General features: G+C 47.1%; 1 protein-coding gene across 1 annotated transcript in view; it reads right to left on the bottom strand.

Moving 5' to 3' along the window:
* Positions 1-14,567: 14,567 nt before the first annotated feature.
* The window catches only part of LOC147115655 (uncharacterized protein C2orf72 homolog), a 46,230-nt gene continuing 40,391 nt past the window's right edge, over positions 14,568-20,406 (bottom strand). The window contains exon 3 of the mRNA XM_085990100.1: positions 14,568-17,495. Within this exon, the coding sequence (XP_085846226.1) occupies positions 17,359-17,495 (137 nt within the window). The 3' untranslated portion in view covers positions 14,568-17,358. The remainder of the gene's footprint in view (positions 17,496-20,406) is intronic.

The raw sequence follows: 20,406 nt of genomic DNA, 5'->3' as shown, positions 1-20,406 counted from the left end.
TTAAAGGTCTGAACAAACCTCTCGGCCAATCCATTTGTGGCTGGATGATATGGGGCAGATGTGTAATGTTTCACCCCATTATTCCTCAGAAACCTCCGGAAATCCTCAGACACGAACTGTGGCCCATTGTCGGAGCAAATCTGTTCTGGCAACCCATTCCTGGCGAAGATGGACCTTAGGACTGCAATAGTTTTCTCCGTGGTGGTGGAGGACATTTTAATGACCTCTGGCCATTTCGAATGGGCGTCCATAGCGATTAGAAACATTGAGTCCATAAATGGACCAGCAAAATCAATGTGTACCCGTTGCCATGGAGATGAGGGCCACTCCCATGGCTGTAGCGGGGCCTGTGGTGGAGCGTTTTGGACCTTCTGGCATCCTGTGCATCTCTTGGTCATATCCTCGATTTCTTTATCGATTCCCGGCCACCACACAAATGCCCTGGCTAGGCTCTTCATTTTTACCCCTCCCAGATGACCCTCATGAAGCTCATTGAGCACTCTATCTCTCAGCTTAGGTGCAATTACCACTCGGGATCCACACATCAAGGTCCCCCGGCACACTGACAGCTGTTCTCTCCTTGGCGAGAATGCTGGCAACAGTGAGTCGCCATATGCTGGCCATCCCTTCACCGTCAAATCATAGACCCGAGAGAGTGTCGGGTCATTTCGGGTTTCCTTCTCTATACTTGAGTTTGTAACAGGCAAACATTCGACTATGGTCGCATGGAATATCTCCACCGGGTCCATTGCAGGTGCTTCTTCCGCCGTAGGCAACGGTAGGCGCGACAGCCCATCAGCGTTTCCATGTTGTTTCGTACCTTTGTACTCTATGTCATACTGATATGCCCCTAGAAAAAGGGACCATCTTTGCAGCCGTTGCGCCGTAATCACCGGAACGCCCTTCTTTGGGTTAAAAATGGAGACCAGGGGCTGATGATCAGTCAGTAGGGTGAATTTCTGCCCGTGCAGATAGTGATTGAACTTCTTCACCCCCCACACCAGGCTGAGGGCCTCCCTGTCAATCTGGGCGTAGTTACGCTCGGCTGAGGTTAGCGAGCGCGACGCAAAGGCTATTGGCCTCTCTGAACCGTCAAGAAATTTGTGTGACAGCACCGCTCCAATGCCGAAAGGTGACGCATCACATGCCAACCGAATCGGTAGTGTTGGGTTGTTCTTTCCCAGGGCTGTCATCCTACTGAACTCCACAAATAAACTCTAAAGCCTGCACATCTGCCAATGCACTTTATTATGGTTATGTTTATGTTAATGTATTACAAGCCAAATGTATGTTGAATGTTTAAATGTCTTAATCTAAATGTACTCTCTCGGGAGCCGCAAGCCTACATTTCGTTGTACTGCACTTGTGCACTAACAATGACAATAAAAGTTGATTTGCTTTTGATTTGATTTTGATTAGTGGGCCAATACTTCTTTTGAAGTGATTAGGCATTTACATTCCTGAAAGGCACGCTTACACTCATCACTCCATTTCCATGTGACTCCAGTTTGCAGCAGGGCGTTCAGTGGGTGCAGAATTGTAGATAAATTCGGCAAGAACTTATGGTAGTAGTTCACCAACCCGAGGAACGACCTCAGTTGCGACACATTTTCCGGTGCTGGAGCCTTGACTACAGCCTCAATCTTGTCTGGCGACTTATGCAACCCTTCCTCATCAATCATGTGGCCACAATACGAGATTTGTCTCCTGAAGAACTCGCATTTGGGGCGGTTGGCTCGTAGCCCATATTCCTGTAATCTCGTGAGCACCTGCTCCAGGTTGGCAAGGTGTTCACTGTCATTTTCGCCCGTAACCAGGATGTCGTCCAAATAACACTGGGTCCCCGGGATCCCTTGCAGGACTTGTTCCATCGCCCTCTGCCAAATAGCCGGGGCTGATGCTACCCCGAATACCAGCCGATTGTACTGGTAAAGGCCTTTGTGAGTGTTTATCGTGAGGTATTTTCTAGATGCTTCTTCCACCTCCATTTGTAGATACGCTTGGGCCAGATCAATCTTTGTAAAACGTTTCCCTCCAGATAGTGAGGCGAAAATATCTTCTATCCGCGGAAGTGGATATTGTACTGTGTGCAGGACTGGGTTCACAGTCACCTTGAAGTCCCCACAGATGCGAACCTTCTTCGGCTCCCCAGGCGTGCTGCTCAATGCTTTCTTCATTACAGGAATGATGGGTGTGGCCCACTTGCTCCAGTCCACCTTGGACAGCACACCCGAACGCTCCAGACTCTCCAGTTCAGCTTCAATGGCTGGGCGGATCGCATATGGCACTGGTCTGGCCTTAAAAAATTTTGGGTTTGCGTTATCTTCAATCTTTATGGTTGCCTTTACTCCTTTTAGAGTCCCAAGTGCTTGTTGGAACACCTCTTCCGCGTCAGATAGAATCTGTGACAGACATCCAGGTGCGACGCCATCATCCTTTTTGTCAGTCACAGTTAGCGCCTGAATGGAATGCCAATCCAATTGTATTTTTTGGATCCATTCACGTCCCAATAATGGTGGTCCTCCATCTCATAGTATATACATATATAGTTTCTGTGTTTCCTTGCCGTTATATTTAACTGGCACCCTTATTTTTCCTCTGGGGTAGACCTTTTGCCCCGTGTATGTCTTCAATACAATGGACGTGTCATTTAAGGGTATGTGTGAGAATAGCCGCTCATAGTCTCTTCGATTCATGACAGTTAGGGCTGATCTTGTGTCCAATTCCATCTTTACTGGGGACCCTGCTATCATGAGGGTGACCCAAATGGTTCGGTGATCCTCCTTTGCGATCACGTTGTGTAACTTTAGACAACTTAGTCTCCTGCTCCCGGAGTCCTTATCACTCTCCTGATCTTCCGAACTACTGTCTGTCAGTTTCTTTACTTTCTTGTACTGTTCCTTAGTAGTTCTTGTCGTGTTGGTTTTCTTTCCCGACCTGCAGACTCTTGCTATATGTCCCATTTTTCCACATTGCCTGCATACTTCGTCCTTAAACCAGCAGTCCTTCTGCTCATGGGTTGTTCTGCCGCAGCGATAGCACTTTTCTGCTCCATACGCCATTTCGTTAGCGCTGTATTGTGGTTTCTGTTGTATTTCCGCAGCTCCCCGTGCTGCTGCTTCGTAGGATACTGCCACGCTGAAAGCCTGTTCTAGCGTCAGGTCCTTTTTTGAAAGTAGTCGTTTCTGGGTTCCTTCACTCTGGAGCCCGCAGACAAACTTATCCCGTAAGGTGTCTGCCAGTCCTGCTCCGAACTGGCAGTGCGTCGATAACTTGCGTAGTTCCGTAAGATAGTCAGCATTGCGCTCATCTTTGTGCTGGTTTCTTTTATGGAACTTGAATCTTTCTGCTATCAGCAGCGGTGTAGGGTTTAGGTGTTCCTGTAAGATATTAACAATCTCCTCAAAACCTTTCTCTATTGGTTTAGCTGGGGTAATTAAATTCCGCAATAGGCCGTACGTACTCGTGCCCATCAAATTCAATAATACCGACGCCCTCTTTCCATCGGCCACCTCATTTGCCTTGCAGTACACTTCAATTCTTTCCACATACGTGGTCCAGTCTTCTACCTCGTTGTCGAAAGCAGTGATACTGCCACTTTTCGGCATCTTGGGTGATTTAAAATGGCGCCTCCCGTGCTTTTCCTTCTTCCCCCAACGGGATAAAATGGCGCCTCCCACGCTTTTCCTTCTTCCCCTTGCTGCCACGCTGCTCCTAGCGTTCTACAGGGTAATGGCGGCGACCCGTGGCTTCGGCGCGTCTCACTTTCCTTCCCCCCCGTTTATTTCGTCTCCGCTGCCCGGTTCTTGAGCACCGACTGCGCCCTGTGCGCTCCACCCTCTCTCTCTCTTTTGTTTTCTTTTCCCGGCGACGCTGCGCGGCCCGTTTTGTAGAGCCGCTCGATCGAGCTTGAGCCCGTCGCAGTCCGGAAGGGTCAGCGCACTACCTGCTACCAGCATGATTTGCTGGAACACCTTAACTGGGGAGCCAAGCTCAGCTCTCCACAGCCTCTCCCGCACTTCTCCGAACACCGATGAATCCTTTGGGCGGTTGCCCGCGGTCGACGCCCGTTGCTCAGACTACGACCTCCAAGAAACCTCCTCTCAGGGTGAGATCCCCGTGAGATGATGCAACACTGCAGGTGCGTTCGAACTTACTCGTCGCCACTGTAAAGTCCGCGCCTCAATAATACACGGACTTCGGGAGAACAGTTTAACAGGTACTTTACTGAACAGGAGGGTAATGTCAGACTGAAATACAGAAGCCTGCTAGGGCCTTTTATACAGGGGTGGTCACTGCCGGTACTGCAGTCTAAAACCAGTTCTTCCCTTAAAGCTACATACACAACAGCCTGTGTCTAATTTTTCTATGATGCTATGCTCATTTATCTCATTGCTGTTTGTGGGAGCTTGCTGTGCACAAATTGGCTGCCACAATTCCCACCTTGCAACAGTGACTACATTTCAAATAGTACTTCATTGGCCATAAAGCGCGTTGGAACATCCGGAGTTCATGAAAGGTGCTATATAAATGCAGTAAAAACAGAAAATGCTGGAACTACTCCGCAGCATCTGGAGAGAGAAACAGTTAACATTTCAGGTCGATGACCTTTTTCAGAACTGGCAAAAGTTAAAGATATAACAGGTTTTAAGTAAGTACAGAGGCAGGGAAAGGGGAGAGGGGAGGAAATAACAAAAGGGAAGGTCTGTAAGGCGTAAACTTCCAAAAGGCGTTTGATAAAGTGCCACATAATAGGCTTGCCAGCAAAGTTGAAGCCCATGGAATAAAAGGGACAGTGGCAGCATGGATACGAAATTGGCTAAGTGACAGGAAACAGAGTAGTGGTGAATGGTTGTTTATCAGACTGGAGGAAGGTACACAGTTGTGTTCACCAGGGGTCGGTACAAGGATCACTGCTTTTCTTAATATATATTAATGACTTAGACTTGGGTGTACAGGGCACAATTTCAAAAACGAAACTTGAAAGAAGAGTTAACAATGAGGAGGATAGTGATAGCCTTCAAGAGGACAGAGACAGGCTGGTGGAATGGGTGGACACATGGCAGATGAAATTTAACGCCGAAAAGTGCGAAGTTGTTGAGATACCGCGGCAAACGAGGGAGTCGAGACCAGAGCTATTGAAAACACAACTGCTTTATTCCATCCACATGTCAAACAGGAACTAGAAAAGCCCGCGCATCCACTTAAATACTTCCCAGACAGGAAGTGCTCCCAGCAGCCTGTCCCTGCAGGAAACAAGTTGCTGGAGGAAAGGGCCCCCGGCTGGGGGCTTCTGCTTAGACTGTCTGTGCCGCCATGAGCGGATTATGTCCAGTGGTGGCGTGTCGCCACAGAGCTCCCCCCAGAATCCGCTTAGGAGGAGTGGACGAGTCGTGACGGTGGTCTAATGGTTCTGCCGCAGCGGCTCTGAGTGGTCGCCGGTCTGGTTGGTTGGGTCAGGCGGTTCGCCGCCGGCTGTGCTGTCTTGCCGGGGGGACGGCCTCTAGTTGGAGGCTGGGCCACGGGGACCTGTTCCCCTGGTTCTGTGTGTGCTGGTTTGAGCCGGTCGATGGAGACTGTGTCGACCCTGTCGCCGAGTCGCAGCTTGAAGACCTTGTCCCCGGTTTGTAGTACCTCGTACGGTCCGTCGTACGGGGGTCGCAGGGGCCCGCGGTGCGCGTAGTGTCACACGAAAACGAAGCGCGCCTGCTGTAAATTTGGCGGGACGTGAGGTGCGAGTTCGCCGTGTCGGTTGACCGGAAGTGGGGCGAACTGCTGAGCGGAAGAGAAAGAGTTGAGCCGCTGCTGTTCGGCCGACCAAGGTTGGTAGGCTCCGGAAGGAATTCGCCTGGGACGCGCAGCGGTTGTCCGTAGACTAACTCCGCTGCCGAGGACTGGAGGTCTTCCTTGACCGCGGTGCGTAGGCCGAGTAGCACCCACGGCAGGCGGTCAGTCCAGGTACTGTCCTGCAGGCCGGCGCGGAGTGAGGCCTTGAGTGACCTGTGGAAGCGTTCACAAAGTCCGTTGGCCTGCGGGTGGTACACCGTGGTGCGGTGGAGCGTCACCCCGAGGTTGCGTGCTGTGGCCGTCCAGAGTTCGGAGGTGAACTGGGCGCCTCCGTCGGAGGTAATGTCGGCCGGTACGCCGAACCTCGCAACCCAGGTGTTAACGAACGCCCTGGCGATGTCGGCTGTGGTGGTGGAGGACAGCGGCACTGCCTCAGGCCAGCGTGTGTAGCGGTCGACCATCGTGAGGAGATAAGTTTGGCCTTGCGATGGCGGCAGGGGACCGACGATGTCGACGTGTACGTGGTCGAAGCGGCGGCTGGGTACCTCGAAGTCTCCCAGGGGTGCTTTGGTGTGCAGCTGTACCTTAGCCCGTTGGCAGGCGAGGCAGGAGGTGGCCCAAGTCCGAACATCTCTGCTGAGGCCGCGCCAGACGAAGCGCTTGGAGAGGAGTTTGACGGATGCGCAGGAACCCGGGTGAGAGAGCCCGTGGAGCGCGTCGAAGACGCGGCGGCGTCAGGTCTCAGGGACGACCGGCCTGGGGTGGCCGAGTGAGACGTCGCAAGTGACTGCCGTGGCTTCGGGCCCGTGCGCGACCTTGGCTAGGCGTAGCCCTGGCAGGCTGGTAGCCGCCGAGAGGAGGTCTGGGTCCGTGAGCTGGGCCGCTGCTAGTTATGCGTAGTCGACCGCGAGGTGATTCGCACAGACGGCGGGACGGGAAAGGCAGTCGGCGACCACGTTGTCTCTACCGGAGACGTGCTGAATGTCCGTAGTAAACTCGGACACGGCCGCGAGCTGGCGTTGCTGCCTAGCGGACCAGGGTTCGGTGTGCTTGGCCATCGCGTATGTGAGTGGCTTGTGGTCCACATACGCGGTGAAGGGGCGGCCTTCCAGGAAGAACCTGAAATGGCGGACCGACAGGTGGAGCGCGAGAAGCTCACGGTCGAAAGTGGAGTATTTGACCTCCGGGGGGCGCAGTTGGCGGCTGTAGAAGGCAAGTGGCTGCCACGCGCCATTGACCCACTGCTCGAACACGGCCCCGACCGCGTGGTCGGAGGCGTCGGTGGTGAGTGCGACCCGGGCATCGGCCCTCGGGTGCGCGAGCAGAGTGGCGTCGGCGAGCGCGTTTTTGGTGGCGTCGAAGGCGGCTGCCGTGTCCGTGGTCCAGGCTACGTCCATCTTGCTGGATTTTCCTCGGAGGGAGTCGTATAGGGGCTTCATGAGGGCTGCAGCTCTGGGGATGAACCTGTTGTAGAAGTTCACCATCCCGAGGAACTCCTGGAGGCCCTTGATGGTTGTGGGGCGGGGAAATTGCTGGACGGCCTGCACCTTGTTGGGCAGGGGGACGGCCCCAGCAGGGGTGATGTGGTGACCAAGAAAATCGATCTCGGTTAGGCCGAATTGGCACTTCGCCGGGCTGAGGATGAGCCCGTGTTGGGCTAGGCGCCCGAACAGGATGCGAAGGTGTTCGAGGTGTTCCTGTTTGGAGGAGCTGGCCACGAGAATGTCATCTAGATAGACGAATAGGAAGTTCAGGTCCCGGAGGACTGAGTCCATAAGGCGCTGGAAAGCCTGTGCTGCATTCTTGAGGCCGAAGGGCATCCTCAGGAACTCGAACAGGCCGAATGGGGTGATGACGGCCGTTTTGGGGATGTCCGCGGGGTGTACGGGGACTTGGTGGTAACCGCGCACCAGATCGACTTTGGAAAAGACGGTTCGTCCGGCCAGTCGGGCCGAGAAGTCCTGGATGTGAGGCACCGGGTATCGGTCGGGGGTGGTGGCGTCGTTGAGGCGGCGGTAGTCCCCGCAAGGGCGCCAGCCTCCGCCGGGCTTGGGGGCGATGTGGAGGGGCGAGGCCCAAGGGCTGCTGGAGCGGCGGATGATGCCGAGTTGTTCCATGGTGGTGAACTCGGCCCGCGCGATTTCCAGCTTGGCCGGGTTGAGTCTGCGGGCGTGGGCTGAAACTGGGGGGCCGGTGGTGGGGATATAGTGTTCCACACCGTGCTTGGCGGCTTTGGCCGAAAAGGTCGGGTTAGTGAGGGCGGGAAACTCAGCTAGGAGTGCCGAGTAGTCGTCCGTGGCTCTGGCGAGGCAGTAGGTCGTCAGGCCGGCCGAACGGGCCGGGGTAAAGGCGCCGGGGATGGGGGCCATAGTGTTGATGTCGACGAGGCGGTGCCTCGGAATGTCGACAAGGAGGCCGTGGGCGCGTAGGAAGTCGGCGCCGATGAGTAGGCAGAGGACCTTGGCTGTGAGGAACTCCCAGCGGTAGCGGCGGCCCGCGAGGTCGAGCGTGACCATGCGGGTGCCATATGTGCGGATGTCAGAGCCGTTGGCTGCAGCCAGTGTGATACCCCGTGTGCCGCGTTGGATCTCGAGGGCGGAGGCGGGGGTGATGCTGTGCTGGGCCCCTGTGTCGCACAGAAATCGGCGGTTGGTTCTGTCGTCAGTGACGTACAGTAGGGGCTCCTTCTGCCCCGTGGCCATCGCGGGGGCCGGTGCGGGGGGGGGTTTGAAGGTACACGGTGGCGTGCAGCGTTGAGCCCTAGCGCCAAAACGGGTGTGGTAGTAGCAGTGACCCGGAGTGGTAGGGCGGTCGAGCCTAGCGGCCCGGGAAGACCGCGTGGTCGTTGCCATGAGGTCGGGCGCGACGTCGCGAGCGGCCTGTGCAGAGAGCAGCCGGTCGGCCTTTTCAGCTATATCATTCAGGTCCATGGAGTCAGACTCCACAATGAGCGGGCGGATGCTGGCGGGGAGCTGCCGAATGAAAAGCGTGCGAAAAAGGGCGCCGGGATTTTTGTCGTCTGAGAGGGACAGCATGTGGGAAAGCAGGTCTGATGGTGAAGCGTCACCAAGGCCGGGGAGGTCCAGGAGTTGGCAGTGGCGCTGGTAAGAGGACGTTTGAAATTTTTTAAGTAGCGCAGCCTTCAGGTGTTCGTACTTGCCATCCATTGGTGGATTCTGCAGCACTGCCCAAACCTTGGGGACTGTAGCGTAGGTGAGCGAGGCGACGAGGTAGTCGTACTTCGTGGCGTCGACTGTAATGCCTTTCAGCCGGAATCTGGACTCAGCTTGAACGAACCAGGCTTCGGCGAGGTTCTCCCAAAAGTCTGGTAATTTAACCATGACTGCGTTTGTATCCGCCATGCTAGCTTAGGATTCGTCCTGAGCGTCGGGGTCACCAGTGTTGAGATACCGCGGCAAACGTGGGAGTCGAGACCAGAGCTATTGAAAACACAACTGCTTTATTCCATCCACATGTCAAACAGGAACTAGAAAAGCCCGCGCATCCACTTAAATACTTCCCAGACAGGAAGTGCTCCCGGCAGCCTGTCCCTGCGGGAAACAAGTTGCTGGAGGAAAGGGCCCCCGGCTGGGGGCTTCTGCTTAGACTGTCTGTGCCGCCGTGAGCGGATTATGTCCAGTGGTGGCGTGTCGCCACAAAGTGATACATTTTGGTAGGAAGAACAAGGAATGGCAATATAAAGTAAAGGGTACAATTCTAAAGGGGGTGCATGAACAGAGAGACCTGAGGGTATATGTGCACAAATCGTTGAAGGTGGCAGGGCAGGTTGAGAAAGTGGTTAAAAAAGCATACGGGATCCTGGATTTTATAAATAGAGGCATAGAGTACAAAAGCAAGGAAGTTATGATGACCCTTTATAAAACACTGGTTCGGCCTCAACTGGAGTATTGTGTCCAATTCTGGGCACTGCAGTTTAGGAAGGATGTGAAGGCCTTAGAGAGGGTGCAGAAAAGATTTACAAGAATGGTTCCAGGGATGAGGGACTTCAGTTACATGGATAGACTGGAGAAGGTGGGATTGTTCTCCTTCGAGCAGAGAAGGCTGAGAGGAGGAGGTTTGATAGAGGAGTTCAAAATCATGAGGGGTCTAGATAGAGAGCAACTGTTCCCATTGGCAGAAGGGTCGAGAACCAGAGGATACAGATTTAAGGTAATTGACAGAAGAACCAAAGGCGACATGAGGAAATACTTTTTTACGTAGTGAGTGGTTAGGATCTGGAATGCACTGCCTGAAAGGGTGGTGGAGGCAGATTCAATCGTGGCTTTCAAAAGGGAATTGGATAAGTACCTGAAGGAAAAAAATTTGCAGGGCTACGGGGAATGGGCAGGAGAGTGGGACTAGCTGAAGTACTCTTGTAGAGAGCAGGCACGGGCTCAACAGGCCGAATGGCCTCCTGTGCTGTAACCATTCTATGATTCTGTAATGGGTTGGAAGGCATGAGTGATTAAATGACAAAATGAATGATGGTGCAAGGCAAAAGGGGGTGGTAATGGGACAAGTAAAGAAACGAAAGATGGGTCCAGAGGAGCTATAAACAGCAGAACCATTACCAGCACCCGCTGTCCAAAACCTGTCTAGAAAATTAGCAAGAACTAACCAACCTTTTTTAAAGCGGATATGCCTCTCAGCAGCTGATAGCTCGAGAATGGCCCTGATTATAGCCTATAAATGTTAAAGCAAGTAGTTACACAGACATTGTAAAAAGCAGTAAGTACTCACGTCAATGGAAAATAAAATTGGGTGGTCGCTCTAATCACATCAGTTTCCCACTGGGTGGATTAGGTTAAAATTACCCTCCTGCAGGTGTAATATATTACATTCCAAGATTTATTTATTTATGGAAGTGTAGTCTGTAAGGGGAACTCATTTATTTAGCTATATAATCGGTGCCTCTCCTCCTTTAAAAAGCCCCTTAAAACCTACCTCTTTGACCAAGCTTTTGGTCACCTGTCCTCATCTCTCCTTATGTGGCTTTGTGTCAAATTTTGCTTGCTAACGCTCCTGTGAAGCACCTTGGGACGTTTTACTACGTTAAAGGTGCTATATAAATGCAAGTTGTTGCAAGGGAAATGCTAGATATTTTCAAGAAACCAATCAAAAAACATTTACTTCATGGTCTCTGGAGGTATTTTTTTTTAACTTTCAAAATCTTTCAGCAGAGATGTGTATCCCCTTGCAACAGCATAACCTCTGATTCAGTGAACAGTGCCATCGGCGACATACACACCAGTCTGATATGGGGTTATTGTGGCCCTGTTCACTTTATTACTAAAACAGTTACTGCTGAAAGCATCTCAGCACATGAGCTGATGTAGTTTCTGCAATAAAATTTTGGGATAAGATCACTTATCTGAAGATGCATTTATCATCACTGCTTTGAAGAAAAGAGTATACTGACATTACAAGTGTAAACTCTTCAAATTAATGTTTTGTATAAAAGTCTGGACAGATGCATATTAATGTAATATCTTTGTTTCTGCTAAGCCAACAGCATTGCCATAGTAAAGGGTTATTAAAGCAATGTGTTACCCATTATGCTACCTTTCAATTTCTTACTGAATGTAGTGCCCCATTAACACAATCTCCTGGAAGTTTGACATTAAAAATACATTCATTTTAGAAATTGTTCTAAACTTGCAAGTTAGGAAACAAGCAACTTATTGAATGGGCTAGAACCTGGGAATGTAGAGTATAAGTATGTAACAAAAATAAAAAATAGCAAATGCTAGAAATCTGAAATAAAAACAAAATGCTGGAGATACACAACACATCCATTAATATCTGTAAGCAGAACAGATAGTTTAAAGTTTCAGGTGTTAAACTGAAAGCTAAGCAAACCCCTTCGTAGGCTTGAAGAAAAAAATTGTATTGTTTCATTAAGTAGTAATGAAATGCAAATAGGTTATCAGGACTGTTAAACACTAATGTGTGTTCTGACAGACAACACTAATTTATTAAAACTAATAATGATAAACTCAGTATACACACCTGAGTGTTACATTTTCTGCAAATGTGCCAGATATTTCCTGTGACTTATTATGAAACAATCTAATTGTCCTGACACAATAATATCTTTGTGGCGATTTCATTTAAAATTTAAGTGTTGAAAATAGAGGCCGAGGCCAAAGGCAGACATTCACAGGAATGTAGTAATTCATTCTTTTTTTTAAAAACTTTAATTTTTTTTTTTTTTTTTAATCATTCTCTCCATGTTTAAAATTTTATTTCTAACCATCTTAGATCTATTTATTACATCGCCCAACAATATGCACGTTTAAAAAAGCCTTCTCCCACGACTCTGCAACAGCAGGCATTAGTCCACATTGTACCACTTGATGGCGATACGTACTTGCATACCAACATACTCAACAAATGATTAGCTCTTTTCATCTACTTCAAACAATTAATCTCAGTTTATTATGAAGGCAACTTGAATTTAGAAAATTATATTGCGCGCACATACACACACATCTACATAGACACAGACACACATACAGGAATCCCTCCCCAACCGCGGGGGATACGTCCCTGAAAACCCCCGTGGTTAGTAAAACCACGGTTGGCAAATACAGTATAAACGTTCAAATAACACAATAAAAAATATAAAAGCAATAAAATTATGTTATTTACCTTAATCCTAAATTAAAAACCGCATATACGCAAAATTCACTGCCGCGGTTGGTAAAAGTTGTCGCAGAGAGGAAACCGTGTATACTTGAAATCCACGTTTTGGCAAAACCACGGTTGGGGCGGGATTCCTGTATATAATACACAAACTAAATTTGCCACCTTACTAAAAGTTAAAATTTACATTTATTTATACCTACTATTTACTTTGATACTCTAGTTACAATGTTCACTTCACAACTTGATGGTCATAGGTTTGTATCCACAACAGACTAATCACATTTGGCATGGCTTTACACAATTCCTACTTGAAGTACCCTCTTATAGTGAAGGACCTCATATTAGAATGGAAAATTTGACAATGCTCCCATCTTATTACAAGTGCCCCTTTTATAAACTGATGACAGGAACACTGACTGTAAGCCAGCCAGCTGAAGAGTTACTACAGAGAAACAAGACCTCAAAGGCAACATTTTAAATTAAATCTTCAGACATTTTTTCTACACAGCCTCCTGTTACTCTTTCTCACATTTACCAGACTGTTCACTTTACAACTTTGCTACTATAATGTTCTTGACGGCCTGTTCATCTCCTGAGGTAATCTTTCCCCTTATAATGCAAGTTGTACAGGGCCTTGGTGAGACCACATCTTCAGTATTGTGTGCAGTTTTGGTCGCCTTATCTGAGGAAGGATGTTCTTGCCATGGAAGGAGTGCAGCGAAGATTCACCAGGCTGATACCTGGGATGGCAGGAATGACGTACGAGGAGAGATTGGGTCGATTGGGCTTGTACTCGCTGGAGTTTAGAAGAATGAGAGGGGATCTCATTGAAACTTATAAAATTCTAACAGGACTAGACAGACTCGATGCAGGAAGGATGTTCCCGATGGTCAGGGAGTCCAGAACTAGGGGTCACAGTCTAAGGATAAGGGGTAAGCCATTTAGGACAGAGATGAGGAGGAATTTCTTCACCCAGAGAGTGGTGAACCTGTGGAATTCTCTACCACAGAAGGCAGTAGAGGCCGATTCATTAAATATATTCAAGAAGGAGTTGGATATATTTCTTAAGGCTAAAGGGATCAAGGGATATGGGGAGAAAGGGACAAGGTACTGAATTTGGATGATCAGCCATGATCGCATTGAATGGTGGAGCAGGCTCGAGGGGCCAAATGGCCTACTCCTGCTCCTATCTTCTATGTTTCTATGTTATCTTACCAACAGTGTAGCTGAGAACTAATGAAACTTATCACCAACAGGTCAAGCAGATTGAGGTAATCTTTATGTGTCTGTAAATTTCTACTTAACTTGCAATCTTAAGCACATTGGAGTCATCTCAATTCCATAAACTGAACAGAGAACGAGTACAATATTAGGCTCCGAGTTGAATGAGGAAAGAAGCTTCCTCCAGCTTACGGTAGAGCCCTGAAAGGCTACCGGGTCTTTCATTCTCCACACCCCTTTTCTCTTAGAACGTCATTTCAGAATTATTTTTCACACCAGATGTTCTGCAGAACTCATATCCAAATTTCAAATAATTTTAAAGTTAACTTCCTCATAGAATATAACTTGATAATTTACTGTTCATTCATCACAGAAGTACTCTTCAGGTAGGAAAATCCAATCTATTTTCCATATCATGGGACACGTTGAACAGTATTTATAATCTAATTCCATTAAGACAACTTGAAAGATAAACAGCTGGTGGATGATGGGGACTGATTGAATCCAAAACAATCCTATTAGATCGAGGATGGTGCAACAGTGTTGTGTTGGCTTATTTTTGGTACATATCTATGCCTTCATTAGCCAAGGCATAGAATATAAGAGCAGGGAGGTTATGATGGAGCTGTACAAAACGCTAGTTAGGCCACAGCTGGAATACTGTGTGCAGTTCTGGTCGCCACACTATAGGAAGGATGCGATTACATTGGAGAGGGTACAGAGGAGATTCACCAGGATGTTACCTGGGCTGGAGTTGTTAAGCTATTCAGCAAATTACTGGATTCCATTCCACCAGCCTCACCTTCGGCAAAAGACAACAGGACTGCCAACTCTTTTGCTTTAGTCAGATGGTGGCTGTTGGATAATTCCTTCTTATCCTTTTAACAGATTCATAAAGCCAGAGACAGTAATATATCTGAAAATTAACTTGATTTATTCTTCAAAACATTCATCATTTAACATTCCATACAGAATAGTACACATCAGCCTCACGTCTGAAACTATCCATGCAGGGAACTTCTCGGGGGAAATCGCGAGAATGGCTTATCCAAGCTTCTTCACATACCTGATCTTGTCAGCAAAGAGAAATTCCTACGATGTCAAATATTATACCTCTTTTTATACCATTTTCTTTATGGCCTGCTTCCTGCTGGATGCAACACTATTGATATTTTATGACCACCCAGTTGTTTAGACAGATTGCCAAATAGGGATGAGGGCCTCATGCTTTTTCACACCATACTGTTACTTCCTATCATTGGTTTCCCCGAGCCATAGCTTTATTGAACAAAATACTTTGATGTATGCTCTATAGCAACATATTGCCTTTTATATTGCAGCAATCTCCTTCTCTTACACGACCCCCTGCTGTGTTGAAAAGGGGGTGTTTCAAAAGTCTGTATGTTTCAATCCTAACAACTCTAAGCTCATTATCCACCTAGCTTATTTAATAATCTCTATGTGCCTATCTTTACAGTACAATGTCTTCCATCCTGAAATTCATCCTTCTCCAATGTCATCAGCATAACTGAGGGGAAAAGACAGGATTTTTGAGAACATGGATTAAACAAATTCTGTCTACATTACTGTTCTGTCTTTCTTCTGTATTCAAATAATGCAAAAACATATCTATATACTTAGTGGCTGAAAATTTTGAAGCAAATGATAGCACCATGGTTATGTAGAAATTAAAAGGAAATAATGTGAATGTTATCTATGGAACATGAATGGATTGAAAGCACAAAATCTACATTTATGTAGATTTTTTCAATGCACAGAACCCCCCTGCATACCACCATAAAATACCTCTGCAATCCAACTATAAAGAGAAAAGTTGTGGCTTCATTTACATGTCCTCATAGTTTATTCATATTTTCCCTTATCGTGGAGTGATAAATTAACTTTCAATATCTTGGCATCAACATTAAACCACCTAGGTTGATCGCCACAAAACCAGTATCTACAAGTAGTCCAATAATCTCTACTTTTGAAGTAAATGAACATTGCCTGCCCCTTAGTTGACTTTTCCAAATTTAAAATACAGAAACCATTTAGCCTGACCTGGACAGCTTTGAAGGCAGTAGCCCAGACCATAAACGACACAACCTAGATTTACCCAAGCACAAAGCTGCGATGGGGCTTTCACATTTGGAGGTCTCCTACTACTTGGCACAATTCAAGTATGTTAGCCTAGGGTGGTAATAAGTGGCAACTATAAATGCGATGGGGATTGATGTTTTGGAATGAAAACAACTGATATTTTTACATTTTAGAACCCCATTGTATGGCCCACTGTTTTAACAAAAGTATGGTCCCAAACAAATATTTTCAATGATGCAGTGCATCAGCTCAGGTGGGTGGCTTAGTGCTGATTTTCTTCCATATGTGACTCACCCTATCTCTGGAGTAGGTGACTTTGTTTAGCCAAGCCCTCTGCAATGGTGTTTGTTCCTCATTTTCCATTCTCAAAAAAATGATTTCATTCTTTACACAGAATTATCTGAATGCAGACAGGTGTTTTAACATCAGCCCAACAATGGACTGGACTACCTATCCCAGTGCACCTTCTTGCATGGTTACCATGTTACTCAAACAAAACTGGATTTACATATCCTGGTATTATCATCGAGAGGAGATTCCTTTTCACTCCACTCAAACAGATATAGTGGGTTAATCGCAGCATGTAGTCTCCATCAAAAAGTTAAAATATATGCTCTCTGTAGCTAGAGCAAGAAAGATCTTTATAAATCTTTGACTCCATTTGTTGACTTCAAAAGATAATTCAAGTCAGTTCCCTTGGGTTTTTTCGCTAACTGACCCACTTTTATATATTTGTTTCATTTGTTTGACCCTCAATGGCATCAACATTTCTATTATAATTTTATGTTGGTTCAAACTATTCTCAAAATGTTAAGTTTAATCAGATGTGCATTGTCTTTACAATAGGTAACCATATACTTTAAAAAAAAAGCTCAAATTATTTTAAAAAGGCAATATCCTATTTCTTTTGTGAGCAAACAGAAATGAGAATTAATTGGAATAAACTTACTTTAAAAAAAACTTTACATCAGTGACAGATTGTAGTAAAAGCTTGCTGATACACACTAAACTGGCAATAGTCTTTTTAAAATAGTGTTATAAAATTATGGTTTTATTTATATGAAAATATCGTGTTCTTCACTGCATAGATTTTCACTCAGATGTATTAAGTAAAAAATTATGGATGACAGAAGAGGTAGGGATTTGAAATATTCTCAGGCAAACCTTTTTCAGTTTTGCATATTTCTCTTCACCTGGCAGAAATCTGGCATAAAGACTTCTCCCCTCATCATTGTCAAACACATCTTCTGCAAAGGAGTTGATTCAAAAACGGTGAGCTGGACTGTGTCAGGACTCTCCTCCCATTTTTACAGTTGGTGAATGGGTTTGAGTGAAAGACAAATCTAAAAACGAATGCGCATACCTTCTGATCATAGGTTAGGTCAACCATGTGAACTACAACACCATCATATACTTCAAATTATTCTGGAGTAAGAGTTTGCTCAGATAATCCAGACTAACAACTCCCCAATCAATGCACTGAAAAAAAAAGGGAAAATGTCACATCTGGAAAATCAAGTATTTAATTTGTTTTTCCTCAGCAGGTCCTGATACTCCTTAATAAATGTGCAGATGTAGAAAATGGTGGTTTATAAAAATCATTTAAACTTCAGTCTCCATATTCAATCCATTATTTCCACTCGAGTCAATCTGTCGGTCATTTTTACAGGCATCAACCATGGATGGACCCATTCTCAATTGTTGTGAAGCAGCCTCTGTCCCAGCATCCTTGGATATTACTAAAAAAATACAAGACGCAAGTATTTCAAATATGATCCCTTGTTATCATATGTTTTAAAGTTAAACAGATTCAAAACTATTATTTTCAGTGTTTATTTCAGTCCATTTGACTTGTGCTCATCAATATAAGGGACAGCAGAGCTGGGGAATGAAACATTTTCAATTTTACGGCAGCAAGCATCAAGTAGTCCTAGGTCAGGTATAGCACAGAGATGCCGAATAAAACTCCTTCTACTCTGCCCCAACAGTGTGCTTCGGTCCAACCTCAAGAGCAGTTCCACCTGCACCACTGATATTTTTCCCATACCCCCACATCAGTCATTCTGTGGGCACTCAGTGAGATTGTCAATTAATGACAGTTTTATGCTAAGAGCCAGCATTCACTGGGAATTGGATGAAAACAGCCCCAACTCATTTTACAGAGTGCCCTTGCAGCAATCAGACAGTGGAAACATTCAATCCATCATTCTGGGTTGGATTTGAATCCAGATCTCCCCCAGACTCTAATGTTATTTTGAACATAGGAAATGGAGTTCTGATCTGCTAAGGATGAAATTCCAGCTATGTCTGAAGACAAGGAGCAGCTTTAAAGGAAAGGTTTTCAGAAAACATCATATAATTCCCAATATTTATTTAGATTAACCCTTTAAACAGGAGAGCTACCCCCCCATCCCCCACCCCAGATGGCCTAGTGGACAACAGCACCACTTGATGTAGAGATGCGTCTGGTAGCTTAGTTGTTATGGTACTGGACTAGCAACCCAGAGGTTGAGTTCAAGTCAAACTTGCTCCTGGCGAAGACACTCGAGGTGTTCGCCGCCTTCCCGGATGCTTCTCCTCCACTTTGTGCGGTCTTGGGCCAGGGATTCCCAGGTGTCGGTGGGGATGTTACACTTTTTCAAGGAGGCTTTGAGGGTGTCCTTGAAGCGTTTCCTCTGCCCACCTGGGGCTCTCTTGTCGTGTCGGAGTTCCGAGTAGAACGCTTGTTTTGGGAGTCTCGTATTAGGCATGCGGACAATGTGAGCTGTCCATCGGAGCTGATTGAGCGTGGTCAAAGCTTCGATGCTGGGGATGTTGGCCTGAGCAAGAACACTGACGTTGGTGCGCCTATCCTGCCAATGGATTTCCAGGATCTTGCGGAGGCAGTGTTGGTGGTACCTCTCCAGTGCTTTGAGGTGCCTGCTGTACATGGTCCATGTCTCTGAGGCATACAGCAGGGCGGGTATCACTGCTGCTCTGTAGGCCATGAGCTTAGTGACGGGTTTGAGGTCCTGGTCTTCAAACACTCTCTTCCTCAGGCGACCGAAGGCTGCACTGGCACACTGAAGGCGGTGTTGACAGTAGGCTCCCGAGGTATGGAAAGTGGTCCACGTTGTCCAAGGCCTTGTCGTGGATTTTGATAATCGGGGGGCAGTACTGTATGGCGGGGGCAGGTTGGTAGAGGACCTTTGTCTTACGGATGTTTAGTGTAAGGCCTATGCTCTCATACGCTTCGGTGAAGGTGTTGACGATGGTTTGGAGCTCGACCTCCGAGTGAGCGCAGACGCAAGCATCGTCTGCATACTGTAATTCGACGACAGAGGATGGGACGACCTTGGATCTGGACTGGAGGCGACGGAGGTTGAACAGTTTCCCGTTTGTTCTGTAAATTAGCTCCACTCCAGCGGGGAGCTTACTGAGGGTGAGATGGAGCATTGCAGCAAGGAAGATCGAGAAGAGCGTTGGTGCGATGACACAGCCTTGCTTGACCCCGGTTCGTATGTGAATTGGGTCTCTGGTGGAACCGTTGGTCAGGATCACAGCTTGCATGTCGTCGTGAAGCAGGCGGAGGATGGTGACAAACTTTTGAGGGCAGCCGAATTTGAGGAGGACACTCCATAATCCCTCACGGTTGACCGTGTCGAAGGCCTTTGTGAGATCAAAGAAGGCCATGTAGAGCGGTTGGTGCTGTTCCCTGCATTTCTCTTGTAATTGACGTGCGGTGAAGACCATGAGTTAGTTAATAGAAGCACGTGGCGAAACAACAGAGACCTGGGGGTGCTTTTGCACAAATCTTTGAAGCTGACAGGACAGGTTAACAAAGAAGTGAATAAAGCATATGGGATCCTGAGCTTTATAAATAGAGGCAGAGAGTACAAAAGACAGTAAGTTATGTTAAACCTATATAAAAACACTAGTTCGGCTCCAGCTGGAGTATTGTGTCCAATCCTGGGCACCACACTTTAGAAAAGACATGAAGGCTTTGGAGAGGGTACAGAAGAGATTTACTAGAATGGTTTCAGGATGAGAGATTACAGTTATGTGAATAGACTGGAGACGCTGGGATTGTTCTCCGTAGAGCAGAGAAAGCTAAGAGGAGATTTGATAGAGGTGTTTTAAAATCATGAAAAAGTTAAGATAGAATAAATAAAGAGAAACTATTTCCAATGGCTGAAGGGTCGATAACCACAGGGCACAGATTTAAGGTGATTGGCAAAAGAACCAGAGGGGACATGGGGAAAAACCTTTGTACGGAATGAGTGATTACGATTTGGAATACACTGCCTGATAGGGTGGTGGATACACAGATTCAGCAGTAGCCTTCAAAAGGGAATCAGATACTGTAAATACTTGAAGAAGAAAAAATTGCAGGGAAAAAACAGGAGAGCAATGTTCCCTCTTTTATTTGGGTGTGAGCCCATTCACAGCTTACTTTACATTGAAAAAGCCAGTCCCGGGCTGTGCAGGACCGGCAGATAGGTGCGCAGCCACACGGAGGGAGCGTTGCAGGAGAGTAGGACTAACTGGATTGCTGTTCGAAAGAGCCGGCGCAGACTCGATGGGCCAAATGGTCTCCTCTGTGCTGTACTATTCTATGATTCTATGAAGCACACATGAAGATTTCGTTTATTTTGAAAAGCACCAGATAAC

This window comes from Somniosus microcephalus, chromosome 6, assembly GCF_052327205.1.
Source record: "Somniosus microcephalus isolate GS21.2 chromosome 6, FLI_Smic_1.0, whole genome shotgun sequence".
Lineage (NCBI taxonomy): Eukaryota > Metazoa > Chordata > Chondrichthyes > Squaliformes > Somniosidae > Somniosus > Somniosus microcephalus.
Note: the sequence above shows the minus strand (reverse complement) of the source record. Positions and strands in the feature narration are given on the sequence as shown.